General features: G+C 36.0%; 1 protein-coding gene across 3 annotated transcripts in view; it reads left to right on the top strand.

Moving 5' to 3' along the window:
• The window catches only part of LOC307147568 (connector enhancer of kinase suppressor of ras 3-like), a 92,776-nt gene that overhangs the window by 55,624 nt on the left and 10,343 nt on the right, over positions 1-26,809 (top strand). For 2 of the 3 annotated variants that reach the window (XM_079852395.1, XM_079852397.1), the window contains exons 11-20: positions 658-839; positions 1,164-1,250; positions 5,433-5,686; positions 8,625-8,662; positions 11,078-11,123; positions 24,973-25,026; positions 25,162-25,201; positions 25,329-25,498; positions 25,766-25,839; positions 26,043-26,114. In XM_079852395.1, coding sequence (XP_079708521.1) covers positions 658-839; positions 1,164-1,250; positions 5,433-5,686; positions 8,625-8,662; positions 11,078-11,123; positions 24,973-25,026; positions 25,162-25,201; positions 25,329-25,498; positions 25,766-25,839; positions 26,043-26,114 — 1,017 coding nt within the window. The remainder of the gene's footprint in view (positions 1-657; positions 840-1,163; positions 1,251-5,432; positions 5,687-8,624; positions 8,663-11,077; positions 11,124-24,972; positions 25,027-25,161; positions 25,202-25,328; positions 25,499-25,765; positions 25,840-26,042; positions 26,115-26,809) is intronic. The other variant, XM_079852396.1, reaches the window with a different exon arrangement.

Here is a 26,809-nt window from a genome sequence, read left to right on the forward strand (position 1 = left end):
AACTCACAGCATATGCAGAGATGGAGTTTAACCGAGTTGCTGAGACGTGCTTCACACACATAAATGATAACATGGCAATACTTCACTATGAAACACAAAGCGCGTCAGACTTTATATGCGTTCGCAAATGCACTTCATGACTGTGAATGGAGCCGCTCTGAGAATAATGAAAGCGTTGCGCTTCACTCTGAAAACCACAGTGCATATATTTATTTAATTGAATCACAGCCTTTGTGATTTCACAATAGCACAATGCTATATTAGAATTCTTAAATGGTTTTAAATATATTATGCAGTCTTAGAAAACGGTCTAATAATGTGGTTCATGGATTCTCATCTGTGGAATGTGCCATTTCCAGTATTTTGCCGGTTAATCGGCACAAGTGAGGATTTTTTTTTTTTTAAATCAAGTATACTTGACGATTCTCGATTCATGTATACTTGACGAACTCACGATTCCTCAGTTAAATTTGAGTATGCTCGAATTTAACCAAGGAATCATGACAGCCCTAAAGAAATCAGATTCCATCACTTGGTACCAATGCATTACTTTTCTGTAGATTTCTGACTTTTCCAGGCTCTGTATTTCTGAAATCAGAGTAAATACATTATTTAATTGTTCCTGCTGATTAAATAAACGTTTGTCCGCTGTTATAGGGAAGTACGGAATGGCTCATACAGCAGCGTCAGTGCCAGACCTAAAGGCTCCGAGTCCCCAAACTCTTTCCTGGACCTGGAAAGCCACCGGCGCTTCACAATTGCAGACTATGACAAAATGTCTGTTCACCCGGTTGAGGTCAACGTGCAGATGCGTCCAAGAGGAAGATCCTCATCACATGGTCAGTATTTCAGATTTGCAGTAAACCATTGTTTTATGATTTTCATCATTGTCAAATATCAAATTTTATTTATATAGCACCATATAAGGTGCTGACCAAGGTGCTTTATTGGACTAAGACACAGCACTACTTCATCACACTGTATTATAATATACTGAGAAGTTAACTTAAAATCACTAGAGTGGATGCTGTTCTAATAGATAATGGGAATGGGATCATTGCAGTGTATCTTAAATTAAAGAATTCCATTGGCATGCCAGGTCCTCTTGTATGTTTTCATTGAGTGTGACTGTAATTGTCTGTTTTTCATGAATATACACACAGGTAAACAGCGACCTCTGTCTATGCCAGTGGATACAAGTTTGAGCGTGGCAGACCTGTATGCGAAGCCCTGGACTCAAGGACGGAAAGGTACAGAACACCTTCACAAACGTGCCACATTAACTAATCCAGTTAAGCCACTTCACAGGCCTCTGTCACAGACACAGAGAATTTGATAATGGAGAATTTTTTTTAATGGAGAACTTGTGTTCACACTTGGCAGGTTTGGTTGAATTAAAACGAACTCTGGTGCAATTGCTCTGTTAGTGCGGTTCATTTAAATAAGTCTGAACGCTGCCATCCGAACCTAAAAACAGGATGTGATGTCACAAGATAAGAACCTAAAAAGGACCGAATGCTCAAGCATACCTGGTTCTTCTCATCATAGGAGCGATGTTGCCCATTACTGTTCGGTACAGGCATCAGAATTGCGTCTTCTTGCAGCAGATCTTCATTTGTGTGTGTTTAATGGAGGAATTCATGGTGCTGGTTTGATTCCTTTACACATTTTATAAGTTCTTAGCTGGTAAAAAGATGACAAATGAGACAAATGGGACAAAGAGAACCAAGAAAAAAAAGAACCACCAGAAGCAAACTACAAGTGTGAACACACCATAAGAATCAATATTATTGTTGCTCCAAAAACTAATTTATACTTGTCCCATCAGTTTGTAAAAAACAAGAAAAACGGTGCACAATAATGTTCTTATATCTTAGTGTATATAACACTTATACATTTAACGTGTTCTAACCCCAAAATCCAAAATTATAATCTTTTAACTTTGTATAGTGACTATATAAAGCCAGTAACCTTCACATGATATGCAGTATGCAAGGATACCAAGAAGGCACATGATGAAACTGTGCAAAGTAACATAGCATAATGTTCCTGTAGCTCAACTTGTAGCACATGCCATTGCTACATTCACGCCATGTTATAATTACCGTAAATAAAGCTCTGTATGCTTTCGAATCGTGCTCGCGGTACTTTGATGTACCGATACACCAATCGGTCTGCACAGCACCGCTTCAAGTCCAACACATCTTAAATCTGCAGTGGTCAGGTGGCACAGCGGCCAAGTCGTAGCTCTCAGAAAATTACGAGTTTACACGTTGTAATTACAAGTTCTACAAGTACGTGAAGGCTTTTTACAGTTTACATTACGGTAATTACTACATGGCATGAATGTACCTAGAAAACACTAGACTGGGTAAACCCAGCCTGATCTGCCAGCGATTTGATATCACCCTGCAGCTCAGGCTGGAAACCTGTACATTTATCTCTGCTGCTTCCTTTACAAATATGCGGGGACCAATCACAAACTGGCTTATCCACCTGGCGCGCTATTGGCGGGTTTAATCCAATCCAATTCCAGAGCCGTTACGGCTCTGTCCAATTACTTTTAACCTCTCGATGATGCTCAATGGCTTCTTTTTAGCAAACAAATCGCTTTGAGTGGGTGTAAATACCACTAACTTTCATGTTTTTTTTTTGTTTTTTTGCATAACCTGCAAAAAACGCTCGATTCCATTGCTGCTTCTGCAAACCACTGATCAACACGTTTGGTTACACATTTCCTGTCGCGTCGCTCTGTAAAGTATGTCACCCGGATCGTTTGTCTGATTGGTTGAAGGAATATCCAATTGCGTACATTTGAGTCATTTGAACTATGCCCGTTGATCACGCCTCTTTTGCAGTAGAAAATACAGAGCAGACTCCCCAGACTAATGTTCAGTCTTAAAAGATTGATCTTGTTCTGGTGATAGCCAGACTAAGAAAACACTGGAATAATGAGCAAAAGCTAACCGATACAGCTTAATAGCTTAAGTACTAAAACTGAAGAAGGCTTAAATACACAAAAGGTAAAAAGATAATTAACAAGACACAGGTAAAACATATGAAGGCTAATCTAACACCATAGCAACTAATACATACCTACAACACATAGACTGTAACCAGGGGTTAAAGTGGGCCGGAACGGTCCGGAACTGCGTTCCGGCACCTCAGATAAATTAATAAATAAATAGATTCAAATCAAATCGTTCTCATCAAATTCAATTATTCTCATCATTCATCAAATCAAAACTGAATATCACCGCCTGGCCCCGCCTTCACAAACACGCTTCCCGACGTTATGTTCTCATGGTTCTCCTGTCTGGTTTGAGTGCATCTGCACCGGCTCACGCCTCCCCTCCCCGCTGAACGCCAGCGATTACTAATGCGTGAAATGCACTCACGGTGGTTGAGCGCGGTAAAGTTAGTTTTAGGTTCGATATTCGCCGGACATTTGTTTTCCCTTGTAATATATTTTATTATTTATTATTATATTATATATTATATTTATACCGGAGAATGCTTTGACGCATTTCCACAGCACATGATGCGTAAGGGAACGTCTGCCAATTCCACCAACTGCGTTATAGTCCAGTCATTTTAAGCCAAAATTGCAACAGAAGCAAAGTCAACTGATTTTGTATCCTCAATATGTCCTGAGTAAGGAAAAAAAAGCCCCGAAGAATCCCATTAGGGGAAAGTTTAGAAAAAGACCCAAATATAGCCTATTCATACACCTATTCATTCTTTTACTTATGTGAATAGGGTAAAAAAAATTTAACCTTTAGATATCACCATGAAAATTACTGAGTTGATTACTTACATCAAGACACAAAAAATGTATTACAAGTTTTTTGAAATTGTTTGTTAACATGGACAAAAGGTGCACAATCTAATTACGTATGTGCTAATTTGCATAAATACCACAACAGGTCTAAACATTGGTTATAGCCAGGTGAAAATGTCTTGTTTAATCTTGTTAACAGTAAAATACTTGATGTTAAGGTCTGAATGGAACCCATTTAGGCTACCCATGAACATTAATACATAGAGGCAGGAAGAAGTACTTTAGAAACCAGCCTTTATTAATTTTTAAGAGATGGGGTTTGGGGCTGGGCCCGTGGGACTGTTTCTGGGGGACGAGTCTGAGGGAAGAACAGGAGACAATGGTAAGGAGAATGCAGAAGACTGAATCTTCTGCAAGTGAATCCCCAGAAACAGTCCCACGGACCCAGCCCCAAACCCCATCTCTGCAAAAATAATTAATAAAGGCTGGTTTAAAGTACTTCTTCCTGCCTCTATGTATTAATGTTCATGGGTAGCATAAAACTTGTCTCAGAAAATGATTCATAAAACATATAAATATCAGTTGAGGCTATGTATACTTTCTTCACTGACACAGACGAAAATGAAAAGACTAGAATTAGGGCAGAAGGAGACTGAGAGAAAAAGAAAGATGAAGATGAGGAGAGAGCAGGTATTGACAAATAATCTAATGACAAAGTTTTAAAGCTATTTCTTTTTTTTTTTTTTAAATTGGCCTTCAAAAGCCCTAAATTGCACATATGTTGGTCAGAGAAATCCAAATTTTCTCGGGGGAGCATGCCCCCGAACCCCCCTAACTACCTCACATTTCAGTCAGTTTTGGACTTGGCATTTTTATGTTTAAATTTACATTGTGAAAAACAAGGTTGTGTTCCATATCGTGGTGTTCAGCAATTTTAACATAGTATCGTCATCATATCAGTGTAGATGTAGATGGACCAAAAACATTAAAAGTATTAAATAAGTATTGTAATACTTGGTGCCACAGTGACAATCTTGTCCCAAAAAGTATTGCTATACCACGATACTCAATATGTTGTCCCACGGTGAGTAATTTTTCCCTGTTGCACCTACACAAAATTTGAGGGTTCCCCCACCTGTCAAATCCCACTTTAACCACTGACTGTAACATCTGTTAGCTGCTTAAGAAAAACATCTACAAAATATGTATATTGATTTTTTTTTTTTAACCAGCAAGATGCATTCAATTGTTCAAAAGTGACAGTAAAAGCTTTTATATTGTTACAAAACAATCTTAATAAATGCTGTTCTTTGGAACTTTCTATAGTTGTTTCTTAGTCATTTCTACTGTATATTTATAAAATAAATGCAGCCTTTGTGAGCGTAAGAGACTTCTTTCAAAAACTTAAAAAATCATACTAACCCCACATTTTGATTTTCATAGTGCATATGAAAACCACTTTTCATAAAAGCAAATCTCTGCTCACAGGAATCTATAACCAAGATTGCAAGAAAAATATCCCCACTGCAAATAGTGGATTACACATTTGCAGATAAAATAGTAAACATTTTTACATACCATGATTGTTGAAACATGAATTTGCTTTAAAACATCTGTAAATGACATGGATTTTTTTAATCTTCTGTTGCAGGTGAAGATCTTCCGTACAGATACCTTAGCAACGAGCGAATACCAACTATCGCTGAGGAGGCCTCGGGCCCGGGCTCGTCGTACAAGTTCACAGCCGAAAGACCCGCTTACGGGATGGACTACTCGCGGAACAGCCGATTCCTTGGCAGTGCAGATCTACACAACAGCGCCACCATTCCTTATCAGGAGGACTTAGTCAAAAAGACCCCCATGACGTCCTCCCCCAAACGGCCTCCCGCGGAGCCCTCGCTACTGGTCAGTTGGATCACACGGCTTAAGCTATTGACTCACTAATGCCAGCTTGCCCTTCTCCCTTTGTCCAGCTGTGTGCGGTGACTCTTTTCTCATGTCCTTTTTCATGCTTTCTCTCTCCTTTTCTCGGGATATTTCTTTGTGCCTCTTATTTGCCTATATTGCTACTTGACTAGATTGCCTTAATGTGTCTAAAACGACTAGAATTTAACCTCAGAAATGTATGTTTGGAAACACGTGTGGGGGGAAATGAGATACATTATCTCTGGTCTGCTCAGTTGTCTTTTCAGAAAAATGTACTTGTATGCCACAGTATTAATTTGTATATGATGCCATTTGAAAATGTATATCTACCTCAGCTATTTCCACAGTGGTATCTATGAAATTCAAAGTGTTTATGTAACAGTGGTACTTTTACATAGTTTAAGATTGGTAAAAATTAATCTGAAAAGAAAAGAAAAAGTGCTTTCCAGTCATTTTTTCCAGTTCTGCTAAACCCACATGTTTTTCCAAACAGTTTAGTCAACTAATATCTAATCAGAGAAACAAATGCATCATGTTGTTTCTCTTGTCTTTTTGCTTTGGATGTGTAACCTTCAATAGATGTAATTGGAGGGTTGAGCAACCTTTTTTCCCCCAAAGTTTCTATGAGTTTCATCATGGTTAAATTGTGTTTTCTCCTTTATGTGTTAGGAGTATGAGTTGTGAGTAAATTATTTTGAGAGATTTCTTTTTATTATTACCATTACATTAAACCAAAGTAAAAATCGGTTTTTGATCTTTTTTGAATTTGTGGTGTTGTGCCTTGCTTTTGTGGAACATAACATGGGTATGCTATATTGACAGTATTTTATTTTATTTTTTCAAATGCTTATTGCATGTTGAAAAAGTTTTTTGTAAAAACGTTTTTCTTATTTTTCATTAAAATTCTGATGTCATTTACTCACCCTGTGTCATTAGAAATCTGTATTATTTTCTTTCTTCCATGGTAAACAAAAATGAATGTTTTGCAGGTTGTTTAAACTTTTCTGTACCACAAAAGTGCTCCGAAAATCCACAAGCTTTGGCTTTAGAAGACATGGAATATGACAATATTTTTTGAAAAGCTCAGACATTATTTAAAAAAAAAAAATCTCCTTTTGTGTTCCACTGAATAAAGAAAATAATAAGGTTAATAATAACATTTTGAATTAAAAGGATAGTTTTTCAACCAAAAATAAAAATTCTGTCATCATTGACTCACCCTCAAGTTGTTCCAAACATGTATGAATTTCTTTCTTCTGCTGAACACAAAAGAAGATATTTTGAAGAATATGGGTAATCAAACAGTTGATGGACCCGATTGACTTCCATAGTATTTTTTATTTATTTTTTCAAACTATAAAAAATAGTGAATCAGGGTGAATCAGTTATGACAGCTGTCCTAGCTTGTCGCTGTAAAATGATGCTTTTTAGCAATGCAGATATTAAATTGTATTTGCTGAGGAAAAATAGCACAGCTTTAAAAAATAGAGAAAGAATCAGCCAAATAAAACAAAACTTTTATAAACACAATATAAATCACAATTTTTTTCAGCGGTAATTGTTTTTCTGAATGCTGAGTTTTATATCAGTATTTTGCCATATCTGGATCATGCACTATTAACTATCCAATCTATTGTTATTCACAAGTTTTAAACCACATTTACATGTTGTACCACATTAGTTGCTTCTGCCCATTAAAGCTGCTATTCCAGATATTTTTGTTTTGTCTTCATTGAATTATTTAGTTGTCTTCATTTCTTTTTTAATTGCATCATTTGTCTGTTACGTCATTAATACTTTGACATTTACTACAGATTTAACTCCATAATAAAAGAAGATCTAAGCAGTGTCAACGTCGGTTGCAAATAAATACGAGAAACGGATCTAATCACAGCAGTTTAAAGATTTATTAATAACAAAACTCAAAACAAAACACACTTGACTGAAACCTCGAACAGAATAACCATATAAACCTGACGAGAACAGGACAATGAACTGAAAGAAACTTTAAATACAAACAAACCAATCAACGAAATGAATGACAGGTGTACATGATAATTAAATCAACAAGAAACCATAGAAACGAACTAAAAACTAGGAAAGGGAACTAAAACATGTGACAAACCCACCCAAAACAAACACAGATTACCCGTAACAAGCAGAAGGTTTTTCATTAGTGACGTATGATGTAATATAGTATTGTAAAGATTTATGAAATCAGCCAAAATGATGTTCCTGACAAAACACATAACGCATTTTTTGTGACATTTGTTCAAGACTTACAACTTCATGCACACTTTCTCTGCTCCTTTCCTTTTACATTAAGGTTTTACAGTCTGTCTAACTTTTTGTTCTCTGCCTTTATCTATCAATCAAAATTACCCTAATATTTTCACCTAATAATTCATTCATACTGACCTTTTCAATTTTCCCATATTTTCCCTTTTTCACAAAACTAAAACTGCTTGTTGGCAAAACACTCAATGAAATGTACTTTTATTGAAGAAATGCATTGATGCACAATCAATTTCCTCTAGCTTTGCATGGAATGTGAATTCACTCTTTGAATTATTATATTATATGTTATGTTATATATTATATTATATTATATTATGCACAAATAAATATGAGGCATGTTTTGTGAGTGATGCATGTGAATATCACACTTTTTGCCTAGAACCTTGTCTTAAACTTGTTTTAATCTGATATATATATACACACATAATGTATATGTATAAATATATACATAATTAGTCAGCAAAAAACTGTAACATCCGCTTCTACAAGAACTCATTGTTCAGCAAAAATTGAATGTTTAAAATGTTGAAAAGTTGTAAATGCACAGAAAAGTCAGTAATGATCAGTGGCCTTGTCCATGTTGAAGCATATATTAACTGTTCTTTATGTCCTGCCACAGGATCCTGAGTGGGTCTCCAACAACGCATTCATCAACAGGTGGGTGCAGAACTAAATGAGCATTGTCTATCCCAGCTTCACAGTCACTGTGAGCCAGAACAAAATCGCAGGAAGAATCTTAGCTCAAATAGTGTATGCTGAGTTATCAGCTCTTCCTGTCAGGATGCGAGATGCTCTTTGGCCTTGCTGCTCCGTCATGTATATTTTTAGCATGCAATAGTGTGGTGACATGGTTTCAATTCCCCATTCCCCACTGAAAGAAAGAGACAACCCCAAGATATGGAACAGTAACCATTATATGTGAAGGTTGATTATTAGACATTTTCTCAGACAGTATATGATATCTTTTTCATAATTTAAAATTGTCTCTAGGCCAAATATACCAACCCAGGATAAAACCCAGTAGTACAATGTTAAACACTATACAATAAAATCATTGAACTTACCTTAGATAAATGGATGCAAGTAAAAATTCATTGAATTAAACATTTTAAGCAGCAAACAATATTTTGAGTTCTGTTGACGTAAAAATGTTGATCGTGACAGCAACTTAATATTGTGTGTATTTGTGAAGTTTCTGAGTTAACTGAGTGATTTATTTTTTTTAAAAGAAAATAAGTTGTAACTTATTTAGAAATTGTCTCGATAACTTTGAAAATTGGGCAGTGGATTTTTAGTTCCCAGCATGCTTCGCATTGGACTGGATAAGGGGAGTAAATGTTGTTTTTTAGTACAGGGAAAGGCCTGTTAGTGTTTAATGCGGTTTTGTATGACATTTAGGTTGGCTTGTTTTTGCAGTTATTGTGCTGAAGAGTAGTGCTCAAGGTTAGGTTGTGGGTGATTACATGAAGGTAATCCAGGTATTCAGATAGACCATACTAACTGTAGTAATGCCACTTATAGTAATATTTTTCTTGTTCATAATTTATCAAGCATATGCTAGGTAATTTAGATTGAAATAGATAAGAATAGTTGGCTTTAAGGCTACCACTTAATAGTTATGTTCAATTTAACATTTATTAATACATTTTTGACGTTACATTATTGAACGTATATCATCATACGTTATTGAACCAACATGAGCAAACAAACAATTGTGTTTATTAACATTAACAAAATTGATATATATATATATATATATATATATATATATATATATATATATATGGCAGGTGGTGCTGGGGAAGGTGGAGAGCTAGGAAAGTTCCCATGGCATGCTGCACTGAATTGTGCTAGTTTTGGACAGAAATAAATAGGTTACATAGATAAAACAAACAGATTGATTGGCCAAAGTGGTCATTGATCACACTGTTCATTGTTAGTTCATGATAGATGATACATTAACTAATGTTAATGAATGGGACAATATTGTTACAAATATTTCTCTGTCATAAATTGTTCTTGGATGCAAAGCAAACACAGTGATCTAATGCTTGGTTAAAAAAAAAAAACATATTTTGACAAGGAATGATATTGGGATAGTTCAGTTTGAAAATAAAAAAAAGGGGTGAGGTACAAATTGTTGGTCAGATTTTCCTAATGGTGTGATTTTCCTAATTAGAGATGGTTAATCCTTTCATTGTTTCTGCTGTTTAATAAGCTTTTTGTGAAACCATAAAACCATTATAGACTTTTAATACTTTCAGTCATTTATCGCTAGTTTGTGTCTATTAATCACACCCCTGACCCATACATAAATACAGGGGATTTCAATATCATTGAAGCTATGAGAATTTGAAGTAGCACCTAAGTAAAAGGAAATGCAGTGGTTTCAATGTGCATTTTTAAAAGTCAAACTCTTAAAAACGCTGCATTCGTGGTGTGAGATACTGAAAAAACAGCGAGACACAATGCAATCATAAGTGAGATGCATGTCCGCATATTAGAAATAAAGCAGACACAATGCAAGAATGTGTGATGGACCCCAAGGTAAAATAACTCAATATGGTAATTAAAAAAACTTCTAAAGCTACTTGTAATATCTAGTCAATTATTTATTCTGCCACATAAGATAATGCCTTTGAATTATATGTAATCAATTGTTGCACTTATGTAACCTATATAGCCTATGTAAAGCAATAGATAGTTTGAAAAGGCTTGCATAATGCATGAATCTCTAGAAAACAGAGAAGAGACAACCATATAGATGAAGTTCATAAATATATGATTGACTCTTCTCTATCTCTTGTCTCTGCAAGACTGAAATTGTATGTATTTTATGTTTATAATGAGAATGTGCTCTGAGTCGGTCTTGGAGTTCATTGAATAAATCTGTTTACACAGACACAAAAGATAATCTCATAAACCAAACATACGAAAATATATGAGGTTAAGGAAACTTTATGAGCAAATGGATTTCATACACCAAGTGATTTTTACTTGACGGCTCTCTTCAGACATAGAGTTTATTTTGCCATGCCTGTTCCTGTATTAAATCCCTCATCGTCTCCCCAGCAGGTACAGCAACAGTGCCATGCGATCCTGGTCGTTCTCTCAAGCGGTAAGAACCACATCTGCACATGCTTCTCTTTTTAGTGCAACCTTAGCAGTTTGCCAGAATCTGTTTAGTTTGCAGATAGAAAGCTGAAAATCTGTGCAGACAAGTGAATTATTTTGACTTCCTCTTATGTGGGAATATCTGAACACTACAGCTTTCAAAATATTTGTATCTGGGTTTATATTAAACATGTCCAAACTCACTCAGGCTAATATAAACTCATGCAGTCATGGTATTCCAAATATCCACACACAATGCATGTTTATCCAAACTGTGCATACAAAACACAGTGTAGGACAGCCATTATTATTTCATTTTCATTCTCCAACCCATATTTTATCTTGAACCTACAAAGTGAACTTTCATTTTTCTGAACTCTGACAGATATTCATCTGTTGTACATTCACACTTAAAAATAAAGGGTTTTTTTGCAGTGATGTCATAGAAGAACATTTTGGTTCCCCAAAGAACCTTTCAGTGGACAGTTCAGTATTTCTTGGTGTGAAGGATATTTTAATAATCTAAATAATCTCTTTCCTCTACAAAGAACATTTTGTGCAATGGAAAAATTCTGTGAACGCAGAAATGAGTGAACCGCTATTGATGAAGTATGATATGATATGTTTGTGTGTGTTCTCAGTGTCTTTCCTGACAAGCCTGACACACTGCAAGCAGAGAGAATGTATAGCCTAACTTATTTCTGCTTGCCTTCATAAGAAATGGACTCCTACTTTCTTTAGAAAATTTGCAGTACATTCTTCGGTAAATAGATATAAGTACTATATTAATTATCTGCTGGGTGCAGTGATTTCACCAAGTAGCCAACAACATGTTACTGGATCAACATCTTTGTTAATCCTGGAACAACATTCCAATCAACCAATCAGATTTAAGGGAAGATTACAGTTTATGTCAAGTTTAGGCTTACAACCAGGGTTAGGGTTAGTTATTCACCTCTCATTTCCCTCTGATTTTAGGGGTAAGTTATGGGTAGGGTTAGGTTTAGGGATAGGGATATGGTTAGGACTAAATCTTCGGACAGGAATGTTGTTCCAGGATCAACAAAATATGTTGATCCAGGAACATGTCTTACTTGGCAAAATCACGGTGACCCAAGCAATATCCATTTTGGCACCTTCTCCTTCATAGCCGTTCCCTAATCCCCTTTCACACAGAGCGTTGATCTCAGAAAATTGCCATTATATTGCTATAGTACCTTTTGAGTGAATGCAAACACATCCCGGGATTGATAACAGGATCGATCCCGGGATGGGGACCTAGTAACATTGCTGAGATCAGTCCCGGAGCACGCCCTGTGTGAACAAAAGGCAGGACCATGGCGTAAGGGGTGTGTTGTTGTGATGGCGCTGAAGCTGAGATTGTTCGGCAGCTTAGTTGAACGGTACGCGATGCACTAGTTTATGATCGAATCAGAAGAGAAGAGAGAAATCACAGATCATACGCAAACTTAAGATGCAGCAGAGACATTACACATCATATTCTGATGTCAAGTGTCTTTACGGGATCTTTACGTGATGTGTGTGAACGCACGCACAGATTCCAGAAAATCACTGGCAGTGTGGGAGCAGTCAAACTCTGGTTCAAACTGAGCAATCAAGTGTGAACCAAGTGTGAAAGCACCCTTAGACTACTAGAGTTAAGGGCTAGGTTTTTCTATATTTGTCAGAATATCAAATGTATTTTGAGTGTGAATGTGTGTATATTTCTCCAAAGTTCTTAAAGAGGGCATATAAAGTAAACAAGGCTTTTTCTACAATGACTTATGGCCATGCTGGTGCCAGCCTCCTATTGAATACTCAGTGAGAAACACTGTTGTAGAAGCAGCTCTTGCTTTGAGAAACAGTACAGAGAGAGAGAGAGAGAGAGAGAGAGAGAGAGAGAGAGAGAGAGAGAGAGAGAGAGAGAGAGAGAGAGAGAGAGAGAGAGAGAGAGAGAGAGAGAGAGAGAGAGAGCGAGCAGAAGAATGGACCCTCTGTGTCGGGCAGCGACATGGCTTTCCCTCAGGGGGATATTTATTTAAGTGGTGTGACAATCATCTGAACAGAACATTGTGAGACATTATCCTCTGAGTTAATCCCATGAAGTCAAAGACAGCAGAGATAGGGGTTTCTCAATCACATGGACACCATTTCAGCTGAGACATAAATGTTAATAATTACAAAAACACTGAAAAATGGGCTTTGTGGGAGAATGAAATTTGGTTGTAAACATTCCACATTTCACCAATATCTTTCAAAGCACAGACAATATCACAATATTATTGGTAATATTGTGTCCCTGGTAAATTAATAATAATCTGAACCTCTGCAGTTTACGGACTTGGTGAACCTCTAGTGGTTAGTTCTGGTAACTGAACTCTTCAATTCAGCTAAATTGATGTTGGATGTGAAAATATTTTATTTGCTTCATTAAATTGTATATTCTATGATTATTAAAATCTATAGCCATTTACTCTGTGCCATATAAGCATACACATTTTTTTTTTGTTATCAATACCTAATCACTACACACTATAACATAACGTAAACACTAGACAAGGGACTAAGGAAAACTCGGGGCTTAAATATACAAGGAGGCTAATCAACAGAACTAGAGACAGGTGCATTTTTGAAGCAGCAAAGTGGTAGTTGCGTATGTCAATGGAGGGACAGAATAATCTCATATTTCATCTAAAAGATCTTCATTTCTGTTCTGAAGATGAACAAAAGTTTTACTGGCTTGGAATAACATAAGGGTGAGTAATTAATGACAGAATTTTCATTTTTGGGTGAACTAACCCTTGTCAATGGTAACTATATAATGAAGGTAGATTTTAACAAAGAGGTTGAACTGTGTTCTCAAGGCAAGTTGACAAATTTGTTTTAATATGGTTTAATTTTATACTGTTTCATAACATGCATACATAATCATACACAACAAGGATTTAGCCATGCGTGTTTCAAATAATATTCAAGTTACATTTATTTAAATATTTTATTGCTGGATATATATCTGACTCACTGAACCCTTTCCACACTGTTTCTACCTTTTTTTTTGCAACATAATCAACCTTTCTCATATATATATATTAGTATATATTTATGACATTGTTATAATTATTTGTTATAGTTTGGCCAATTTCTCTTTTCTGACTGGTTGATTTACCTATTATTATTTATTATTTGTATCTACTTATTATTTATTTCCTCTGTTGGCAAGATGTGGGTTTTTGTTGTTGGAGCCAGTAGGAATGCAAAGACTTTACTTCTGAAGACCCTGAAGATCTGGAAATAAACAGTCACTGTTTATGTTTTTGCTGTTTGTTCAGTTTGCTTAAGTTTTGCCAAGGCAAAACAGTTGTTGAACATTCAGTTTGAAATTGTAAAATGGTATTGGCTTGGTAATGGTTTTGCACTTGAGAGAGTAAATGTTGAAATTGTCTATTTTTGTGTTTTTAGGCAAGATGAATGAATGAGGGAACTTATTAATGATTAATGGTCTGTTAAGTGCAAATTAAAAGAGTTTCTGTTGTTGAAGTTTTAGGGTTACCATGTGTAGATGAAGATCATGATAGGCATTGCTTTTTTCAACGAACAATTACTGCACTCATATCAACACAGTAAACAAAGTCTGTGTTCTCGCATTTTTGCAATGTGTTCTTGGTTGTTACATAAGGTGATGAATGATTTTCACATGTCATACTAATGTGCACTCATGTGAACAATGCAAATAATTACATAATCAGCTTTCATGTGATTGTGTTTACTGCCCTTATTTGTGTATAGAATAAGAAGTGGAGAATGTTTTGAAATGTTTCTTGCGCAAGCAGAAGTTCTTTTTTTCTCTAAAGTGATCCGGCTGTGTGCTCACCTCTTTATATTAATCGTGGTGGGAGGACAGTTACATGTCATTTCAGAGTGTCAGGACGGTCAGACACTCCATCTGGTCGAGTCTGGTGAACGGGTAAAACAGATAATGTATTAATATATTATATACTGTAACAGTATTATTGTCAACTGCAGGCTCGAGAGCTTAAAATGTCTCTTCTAAATGATCTCATCTAAACATCTAAATAATTACTTTGATTTTTTAGATATAGACAAATAGACAGCAGATTTTGACACTTGAATCATATAGTGTCACTATGCGTGTTCTATGGCAGCAAACCTTCATTTTTGGATAATTATCAGGTGTGAAACATGTCTAAAACCTAATGATATATTTGAATGTGAAGAAAATGCTCTTTCAAGTTGTCTGCTCTTCTGTTATACCTTAAAGAGGAACTTGTGAAGTTTGAGGAAATTGAGCAATAGGTTTCATTTTGCTTGCATGTTTTTCCACCCTCGGTTCTACTCTTTTTCATTTTTATTCTTTATTGTGAATCATTTTTTTCAGGTTGATAAAGGAGAGATCATTTGCTTATTAATGAATTAATATTTATAATGTTGTGACATTCTGTGACAGTTTTTCATGTCAGATTTTTAAATGATGTTAGGTCTTTTAGTGGCCATATATTGATGTAGCTTTCCTAACGGATGTGCACAATTTGTATTACATATCAGTTAAGTATTGCCATTTTCATTGTGCCAATGTGCTTTTCTATATCAGCTCAGAACATTTTAAGCACAATTAAGTCCTGTGACAATGCTACACGATGCAGATCCCACATCAATCTACACTCCATACACCATAATGACAAAGCAAAATCCATTTTTGTAAAATTGCATTTTTTATTATAAAGAAAGACATCACATTAAACACATCACTAAAAATATGAGAACTGAAAATATCACATTGACATAAGTATTCAGACACTTTGCTATGACACCTAGAATTCATCTCAGGTGCATTACATTTCTCTAGATCATCTAGTTGTTTTTACACTTTGACGGGAGTTCATCTGTGGCAAACCAAATGATTGGACAATATCTGGATAGACACACACCTGGAAATATCAAGCCTAGCATCAGTTCTGGCAGGTCACGTTAGTCAAGCTCGCATCAGCTGACTCTCAGCTGATCCACGTCTACCTATAGGAATGGAACCATATCGCCAATCCAAACTGTATGCTAATTGTCAATAGTATTTGACTATAGTGACCTGACAGAAATAAGGTCTAACAGCTGAAAATACATCAAAGTATAAACTAAACCATGTGGTCAACGAAACTGCCTGCAGAGCTCAGAGACAGGATTGTGTCGAGTCGAGACATAGATCTAGGGAAAGATACAAAGAATTCTGCTGCATTAAAGGTTCCCAAGAGCACAGTGGCCTCCACAAATAAATTTGGCACAACAAAGATTCTTCCTAAAGCTGGCTGTCTGGCCAAACTGAGCAAACTGGGAAGATGGGCCTTGGTAAGAGAAGCTTGCAGTCCACAGATCTTGGTTTTATGGCAGAGTGGCCAGATGGAAGCCACTCCTCGATGAAGAGGCATGACAGCCCACTTGGAATTTGCTAAAAAGCACCTAAAGGACTCTCAGGCCATGTCCACAATAATATGTTTTCATCTGAAGTCAAGTCAAGTCACATTTATTTATATAGCGCTTTTTACAATACATATTGTTTCAAAGCAGCTTTACAGAGATAGCAGGTAAATAATACAAAACAAGTTTGTTTCCACACTGTAAAAATGAATACGCTATATCTAATCAATAAAATTGTGGCAACATTTTAACCAATATTATGAATTAAATTTAACAAATTAGAATTGAGTAATAATTAATCAAATTAATTCCTTCAAAGTTAACCATTTAAAATGAGTAAAATTTACAACAAGTTTTTTTAAACAAATTTTTTTTATTGCCAACATTGAAGACACCTGATGTTAACAAGCAGAATCACTGAAGGAGAAAAAAACGTAATTTAAAGTCACCATTATGGTGATCAGTGTTTGTTTTAGTTGGGCTCTTGACCTTAAATCACTGACTTTAGATTTTGTTTGGCTGCTGTACCTGAGTTATAACAGCCAGATGAACGACGAGAAAAGGGGATCTGATGGTGTTGGTTGTGTTTTAACATAATCATTATTTCACAATCATTTAACCTGAATCACTGAACTCATATAGAGCCCAAATTCTGAGTTAGGTTTACTTTATTAATTATGGCAGCACTGTCCTTGTACAGCACAATATTTTTAGCCTTTTCAATGAAATCCATATGATCAAATAAAAAAAAATGTATGTAGGCACACACAGACATCAAGAATTCACGTATGAATCTCAGCAATGGTGACAAACAGATCAACTCTGATCATAATCTCATTATTTATTCACGCCGCAATGTATGATGGGAGCCATGAATGAGTTTTGATTGGTGGCACCCAGAATGCACTGCAACATGCTTTATAATTGTCACCATTGTTGAGATTCACAGGCTGATTATTGATGTCTGTGTGTCTAAAAACTAAAAAAAAAAAAAAAAAAAAAAATTTGTGTATGAGACACGTTTAAGAAACCTTTGGATTACATTGTAAAAGTTCAAAATATTATGCTGTGCAAGAACAGTGCTGTTATAATTAATAAAGTAAACCTAAATTGGTAAATTAGGTTCCCAAGTAAATTGGGATCTATATGAGTTCAGTGATTCAGGTTAAATGATTGTGAAATAATGATTATGTTAAAACATAACCAACACCATCAGTTCACCTTTTCTCTTTGTTCATCTGGCTGTTATAACTCAGGTACAGCAGCCAAACAAAATCTAAAGTAAATGATTTAAGGGTCAAGAGCCCAACTAAAACTAACACTGATACCATAATGGTGACTTAAAATTACGGTTTTCTCCTTCAGTGATTCTGCTTGTTAACATCAGGTGTCTTCAATGTTGGCAATAAAAAATAATTTGTTTAAAAAAAACTTGTTGTAAATTTTACTCATTTTAAATGGTTAACTTTTAAGGAATTAATTTGATTAATTATTGCTCAATTCTAATTTGTTAAATTTAATTAATAATATTGCTTGTAATCTGTTGTCACAATTTTATTGATTAGATCAGCCCGGTCTCACCCCAAAACGTCACATACTGATGCGTCTTGACCAAACGGCAATATACGACGAAAAGGGTACCCCTAAAACGTCCATATGAGACGAAGACATAAGCGCACCAGCAGCGCCTCTTAGCGGTACCCTAACGCATACCTAAACCTACCCATAACCCGAATAGTCACATACGGACGTTTTAGGGGTACCCTTTTCGTCGTATATTGCCGTTTGGTCAAGACGCGTCAGTATGTGACGTTTGGGGGTGAGACTGTGTTGATTAGATATAGCGTATTCATTTTTACAGTGATGGCCAGAATTTTGATATTGTAATAGACGTGAAGGATTATAATGCGTTAAGAGCTCGCTCAAGTACTGGGGAGCTAAATCATTTAGTACCTTGTAAGTAATCAGCAATATTTTAAAATGTATACGATGTTCAGGGAGCCAATGCAGTGTTGACAGAACCTAATATGGTCATAATTCCTGGTTCTGGTATAAGAACTCTAGCTGCTATGTTTTGGACCAGATGTAGTTTGTTTATTATGCGTGCAGGGCAACCACCCATAAGAGCATTACAATAATCTAGCCTTGAGGTCATGAACGCATGAACTAACTGTTACACATTTTTCATTGAAAGCATATGTCATAATTTAGATATATTTTTAAGATGGAAGAATGCGGTTTTACAGATGCTAGACACGTGACTTTCAAATTAAAGATTGGTATCAAAGAGCACACCCAGGATCCTAACCGACGACGAAGACTTAACAGAGCAGCCATCAAGTGTTAGACGGTATTCTAGGTTAGTACGTGCAGAGGTTTTTGGTCGAATTATTAGAAACTCTGTTTTTTTCAGAATTAAGTCATATAAAATTACTAGTCATCCAAATTTTTATATCAGATATGCATTCCGTTAATTTCTTGAATTGGCAAGTTTCGTCGGGGCACGAAGAGATATAGAGCTGAGTATCATCACACTGTTAACCCTTTCTGTAAAAAAAGGCCAAATTCTGACAATATCATACCAGTTTCCATTAAAACAGTAATATACTGTAGAAAACAAAAATAGCCTACAGGAATATACTGTAAATTAACAGCGCTCAAAATCGACACTCAGAGGCTGTTTTCCCAATCACACTCTATACCCTCATTCACTATTCCCTACATTAGTTCACTAATACAGTCTCCTTGACAACAGTGAATGAAAAGAAGTGAGTGAATTGAGAAACTGATGAACATATCTTGGATATGTCTGATTCTTTGATCACATCCAGTATAAAAGCTTTGAATTTATGGGTATTTAATATTTATCGTATATCTGTTAATCTACAACATTAACTCCAACAATGTTTCTATAAACATTTATTATGAAGGATATTGAAATCATATAGTGCAGTAAAACATTTTGAACTCATCATTTATTTGGACACAGACATCAACATCAACAATCAGCATATGAATCTCAATAATGGTGACAATCAAAACTTTCATGTCGCAATGCATGCTGGGTTCCAGGATAGTATAAAACTCCCAGCATGCACTGCAGTATGAATACATTTTTTTTTTTTTTTTTGCCACCATTGTTGAGAGACGTGCTGATTTGTGATATCTCTGTGCTCCTGTAAGACAGTGTAGTTCTGTTTATTTGATTTTGCATGAGGTGTTAAAAATAGTTGTCACTGTAAATCATTGCTGTAGTTTCACAGTAGTGGTAATATAACAGTTTTGATACAGAATTAAACTCTGAATGAGATTAATGTTAATATTATTAATGAAAAATGTTAAAAAAGTCAAGGGTCAGGAGCCCTACTAAAGCAAACACTGATCTCTATAATGGTAATTTCAGAGCAAACATTTTCAATGAAACATCTCAATAACAACTTCTGTAGATGTATGACAGAAATAAAATCATACTGGTAATAATAAGTGTCATAATGTGTAATGGCTGGAAGTCAGTTGTATTTCTTGTGTTTCTCTATTTTCTCTTCGTGTGTTCCTCTTTCCTTCTGTGATTATGCTTGTTAACAGCAGGTGTTAATCACTAATGCTCAACAATCACTTATTTCACTTATTCACTTATTATTCAACATATTCACTTAATTATCTCACTGCAGCACTGCGTCAATGTTACTTTTTACTCTTTGTAGTGTGGATTTTCCTGTGGGGTTGAAAGGGTTAACAGTGTAAGATGAAAAGACACACCCACAAAATGTATTTTTACAGTAATAAACTGTAAGTTATAAAACAGGTATATACTGGCAACACTGTGGGTGTAGGTCACCATTGTGCTGAAGAGTAGAGCCTGTGCTTCAGTCCAGGAGAAGATCTACAAACATTGATGATATGCTGCATGTTGCTATTTAACAGGCGGTGACTGTGTAGTTGCTGGTCCAGTGGAAATCTTTTTATGTTCAATAGTTTTTTAGTGGTCTCAAATGAAATAAGTTCACAGTAATACTTTGCTCACATTATTTGTGCTTTATAAATTTTAGTTAATACATTTAAATGACAGTTGGTCAATTTAAAGCAGTCGGTTTCTGCAAGTGAAATTAGTTAGCTCGAGTTTTAATTTAGTGCATTTTTACAGTAACATACTGTAGATTACAGTAAAGAACTGTACAGTTAACAGTATATTACTGGCAACAGTGTTGCCAGTATTTTACTGTAAAAAAAACCTGGTAAGGTCTAACAGTGCAGCATAACAGTGAAAACTAATCCCATGCTTCCTAATGATGCTGTATCTCCCAAGGGTAGCATGTACAGAGGGAACATCAACGGTCCTAGTACTGAGCCTTGTGGTACTCCATACTGAACTTGTGATCGACAAGTATGATTTAAACCATGCTAATGCAATTCCACTAATGCCAACATCATTTTCAAGTCTATTTAAAAGAATGTTGTGGTCAATAGTATCAAATGCAGCACTAAGATCAAGTAACACTAATAGAGAGATACAACCACAAGCATAAGAGCAAATCATTTGTAACTCTACTGAGAGCAGTCTCAGTACTATGGTACGGTATAAATCCTGACTGGAAGTCCTCGCAGATACCATTTCTTTCTAAAAAAAAGGAACATGTGAGGATACTGCTTTTTCTAGTATTTTTGACAAAAATGGTAGATTTGAGATTGGCCTGTAATTGACTAAGGATCAAGTTACGTCTTTTTAATAAGAGGTTTAATAATAGCCAGCTTAAAAGTTTTCGATACATATCCTAGTGACAAAGATGAATTAATGATATTAAGAAAAGGATCTATGACCTCTGGAACCATATCTTTCAATAGCTTAGTCGGTATAGGGTCTAACATACATGTTGTTGATTTAGATGATTTAACGAATTTAGACAATTCTTCCTTTCCTATTGCAACGAATGTATGGAATTGTCTGATGCGATACTGTAGTAGATGGTTGCATAGTTATAATTTTCACTCTAATATTATCAATCTTGTAAGTAAAGAACTGCATAAAGTCATTACTGCTATGCTCTTTGGAAACTTCAGAAGTAAAAGCTTTATTTCTTGTTAATTTAGCCACTGTGTCAAATAAATACCTAGGGTTGTGTTTGTTTTCTTCTAAGAGAGTCGAAAAATAAGCAGATCTAGCCATTGTTAAGGCTTTTCTGTACGCAATTGTGCTCTCTCTCCACAAAATTCGAAAAACGTCTAGTTTTGTTTTCTTCCAGTTGCGCTCCATTTTTCTGGCTGCTCTCTTAAGGGCCCGAGTGTGCTCGTTGTACCATGGCGTTGGACTATTTTCTATTTCTTTTCAGAATTTCAACAGCATTAACATTTATTCCATGTGATCTAAAGTATGATTATGACAATGAGTGGGTTCTGACACATGTTGTCTAAGTCCAATAGAGTTCAGAATGTCTCTAAATCCCAATACGTCTTTTTTGTTATCTACATGTATATTAAAATCACCAACAATAAGGACTTTATCTGCAGCCAGTACTAACTCTGATAAAAAATCTGCAAATTCTTTGATAAAGTCTGTATGGTGCCCTGGTGGCCTGTATACAGTAGCCAGCACAAATTTCAAGCACGATTTATCATTTACACTAGATAGTGTTACATTAAGCACCAACACTTCAGAAGAATTATATTTTAAACTAGACTTCTCAGTAATTCTGAAGATATTACTATAGATTACAGCAACACCACCCCCTTTTCCTTTCAGATGTGGCTCATTTTTATAACAGTAATCTTGGGGGGTGGACTCATTTAAAGTAATGTAATCGTCTGGTTTCTGTCAAACACAGCACATCTAGGTTATAATCTGTAATCATATCATTAACAATAAGTGCTTTTGAAGTAAGGGATTGATTATTCAGAAACCCGAGATTTATCATTTGTTCATCTGTATTATTTTTTTTTATTATTATTTGTTGAACATCAATAAAAAAATTTACCCTTAAATGGGTTTGGGAGTTTTTTGTATTTCCTAATTCGGGGAACAAACACAGTCTCTAAATGATGATATCTACAGTAGGTGAAAGAGGCTCTATGTGATGGGATTTATCTGACCAGTGACGTGAGACAGCTAGCAGACGGTTGGTTTAGCCAGTCTGTCTGCTTCTTGAGCTGAGCCCCAAATCGTCATGTTTGAGCTCTAAGACTCTGTGCCAAATGACTAGAGAGAAGGGCAAAACTATCCCAGGAGGGATGAATACCATCTCTTTTCAACAGGTCGGGTCTGCCCCAAAAACCTTTCCAATTGTCTATGAACCCTATATTATTTTGCGGACACCACTTAGACAGCCAGCCATTGAGTGAGGACAGTCTACTAAGTATCTCATCACTCCAGCATACAGGAAGGGGTCCAGAGCAAATTACAGTGTCTGACATTGTACTTGTGAGTTCACACACCTCTTTAACGTTAATTTTAGTGATCTCCGAGTGGCAAAGTCGAACATCATTAGTGCCAACTTGAATAATAATCTTAGAGAATTTACGATTAGCATTAGCCAGCACTTTTAAATTTGCTTTGATGTCAGGCGCTCTGGCTCCCGGCAAACATGTGACTATGGTGGCTGGTGTCCTGTTTAATGTCGTAATCAGAACGGAAGAGCAGTGTTTTGTTCTGCGACTACAGCGTCTCAAGGTCACCCAGTTGCCCTGCTGCACGGGCTCTACAGCCGGAACCGAACAATGTACAGAGTTCACTAAGCTAGTCGGATCCAAAGCAGTATCTAAAGCCCTTGCATTCTTACTATCCTTGATTAAAGTTTGGATGTGTGTCTCTAGTTCTGAAATCTTCTCCGTCAGCCTGACTATCTCCCTGCATTTATCACATGTGAAGCCCTCAACGCTGACAGAGAAGGCTATACTATACATGTGACACGGAGTGCAAGTGACTTACCACAGTAGTTTGATAGACTTGTAAAAGGGGCGAGCGTGCAAGAGAGAAAAAGATGGCAAGCACGGATGGCAGGTTAACAGGCTAGCAAGATACTAGCGTGTTGTGCTAGCGATAACGATTTAGATAAAAGCTAGTGATGTCAGATTAATGTGATAGGCAATATTAGACAATATCTAATATATGTTTGATGAGTAAGTTATATGTAGCAATATAAACAACAAGGATTGATAATAAATAGAGATTGAAAGCAGAAAGCTATATGGAGCTTACAGACGCAAACTAGCAGCAAAGCAGACAGGAGCAATCGATCCCCGAAGGGTTCGAAAAAAAACACACATCTTTTTCTCTCCATTTTGGCCTTCCATCCACACTTAAGATGACGTTTTTTTCCTCCAGAAAAAAAAACAAGCTATTTTTAAAACAGTGACGCATGATGAGTCATATGGTGCATATTTAATACAGTATGTATGTTTATACTGCTATTGTGCCTGTTATGTGCTATTCACTTTCACACTGTTGCTAAAGATGTTACGTTGTGCATTCTTCATATTGCAGTCCTGCAAAGATGACAGAAAATTCACTTGCATTTGCTGTCCTGTGGCAAACATATTATGGTGACTGAGTGCGACCTTGACACATCAGTGAATCGTGAGACAGTTTGCAAATAAAATGATCCTGCCAGAAGAATAGCATGAGAACTTTATTATGTCTGTTCCATCTGTATAATCCAAGTAAGCATTTAGGAGAGTGTTTTGAAATGAAAACGCTGTTTTCAAATGTGTATGGAATCTGGAATAATGTGGACAAAGCCTCGGACTGTGACAAACAAGGTTCTCTGTCATGTCTAGGTAACTAGGCACTGCTTGTCACCTGCAAAATATCTGGACTGATCATGAAGGAAAGGTGAATGAAAACCTGGGTCAGAGGGCTCAGGAATTCAGACTGGGCGGAAGGTTTACCTTCCAATAGCCAAGACAATGCGAGAGTGATTTAGAGACAAACTTGAGTGGCCCATTTAAACTCAATGAACATCTCTGAATATCTCCACCAACAGTCCCCATCCCATCTGACAGAGCTTGAAAAGATCTGCAGAGAAAATTGTCTGAAAATACCCAAATCCAGATGTGCAAAGCATCACAATCTGCTGTGGATTTTTTAAAAGCATTTTAGTATAAGGCTGCCACATAACAAAATAGCAAAAAATTAATTGGATGCTATAGATATAGTCTGAATACTTTCTGAATGCACTGTTGCACTTCATTTTAAAGTATGTGCAGTGTACTTACCCAATAAAGTACTGAGTAATATGAGGTAAATACTTGGACTTAAAATGGGTTAAGGTTAGGTTTAGGGATTCAGGTTTAGTTATTAGCAGTTATTGTAATGACTTTAGTAAATACATAGTATGTACATGCCGAACTGGACTGTAAAATAAAGTGCTATCGAGGGCCCTGACTGAAACTGACCCTAATGATCACCGAATGTGTCTGCTTTGGTCTCTTCCCAGGCATCTTTCCCCATTTCTCTGGCTCCCCATATTGCTGCTGATGAGTACAATCCGGTAATTCTTGTGAATCCATCACCCAATACATTCATATTTTTGTCTGCATTGTGATAGTGTGGAAGTGCCAGAAATCATGATTACATGATTGTGGTCATTATAATATCAAAATATTTAATATGCATTTGTCTTCAGGTGTCTCTCAGACAGAAGGCAAAAAAGAAGAATTGTGGAGGTATGTGTTGCACAAACAAACAACTCAAAGTTGTGATCAAATATGATGTGTTTTTTTGTTTTTTGTTTTTTTTTTCCTGTGTCACCATTTCTGTTTTATTGTGGCATTTAAACATTTGTTCTAATAGGCAGTCTAAGAATGAGCAGAAGGAGAGTTTCAGTAAAAGTTCTGGAGCCAGTGGACTATCAGGGCTGGCTCTATAGGAAAAAAGAGGGGAAGGGATTTCTGGGTATTAAGTGGAAAAAGTATTGGTTTGTGCTAAAGAAAACCTCTCTCTACTGGTACACAAATCAAGTGGTGAGTATCTGAATGCCATTTATGTGCCTACATCTTATCATGATATTGTTTTTTCTATTAATTGGATATTATTTATAAAGGTCAGCACAACATATTTTCTTAGATATTTTAGCATTGATCTTGGTAAAAAAGAAAAAAAAAAGTATATACAGTTTCATGTTAGATGATGAAAATAGGATTTAAATGTAATCGTTTTTTCTCTGCCTTGATAATAATGAAAAAAGGGATATGTTACAAAAACCTTTTGTTTTGTGTTTTTTTTCCCAGGCTGAAAAAGCAGAAGGCTTCATAAATTTGACTGATTTTGTAATTGACAGAGCAATGGAATGTAAGAAAAAATAGTAAGTGGCATTGTCATTTCTGTTAATTTTCTCTTTAATTGCTAAAAAAAAATAGTTTTCCAAATGAAAGGGCCTTCAGTTAGAATATAACATGGTTATTTCCTCTACTGTTTTTTTTTTTTTTTTTTTTTTTCATTATCATGATGATTATAAAATATCTTCAATTGAACAACCCTTCACACTGTTTTTTGTGTTTCTCACAGTGCGATCAAAGCTTGCCATCCCAAAGTCATGATGTTTTACTTTGCAGCTGACAGCAACGAGGACATGAACTTGTAAGCCCATTGACACATCAGTTTGAAGAAAAAACATATTCTTTTTAGTAACATCCATGGTTGTATTTACAGTAGTTACAGTAATGTTTTGTATAAACTACTGATATAGATAGTTAAGTCATGTCAAGTCATTAGGCCCGGATGGCACCCATAAGTGACCCTGCGGTACCCCATACTCCCTTTTTGCCCCCCACAAAACACCCTGGGGAATATGGTCTTAAGCCTTCTCCAAGTCCAAAAAACACATTTAGTGTTAATAAGCAAACTTCCATGCCCCCTCCAGGATCCTTGCTGGGGTAAAATGCTGATCCATGGTTATATCACCAGGTGAGGTTAGCAAATTCCCTACCCGACTTATAACTGCCTGCATGAGGCAATGCTTCCCTCAACTAAGCCATTTGATACAAACTCTTTGAGGCCGAAAAAAAGTCCTTCTCCATGGATTCTCATTGGGTTGCTGTCAGATTAACAACCTTTCAGTCACAGCTCCGAGCAGCCTATCCCGCAATGGAAGTTTTAAACAGAACCCACTCAGACTCTGTATCTGCATCCTTCCTTGGGATGAAGGAATAACATAACATAACATAACGTAAAGTCAAGTCAAGACAAGTCACCTTCATTTATATAGCGCTTTTAACAATATGGACTGTTTCAAAGCAGCTTTACAGTGATAATAGGAAATTAAAGTAACAGAG

This window comes from Squalius cephalus, assembly GCF_949319135.1.
Source record: "Squalius cephalus genome assembly, chromosome: 20".
NCBI lineage: Eukaryota > Metazoa > Chordata > Actinopteri > Cypriniformes > Leuciscidae > Squalius > Squalius cephalus.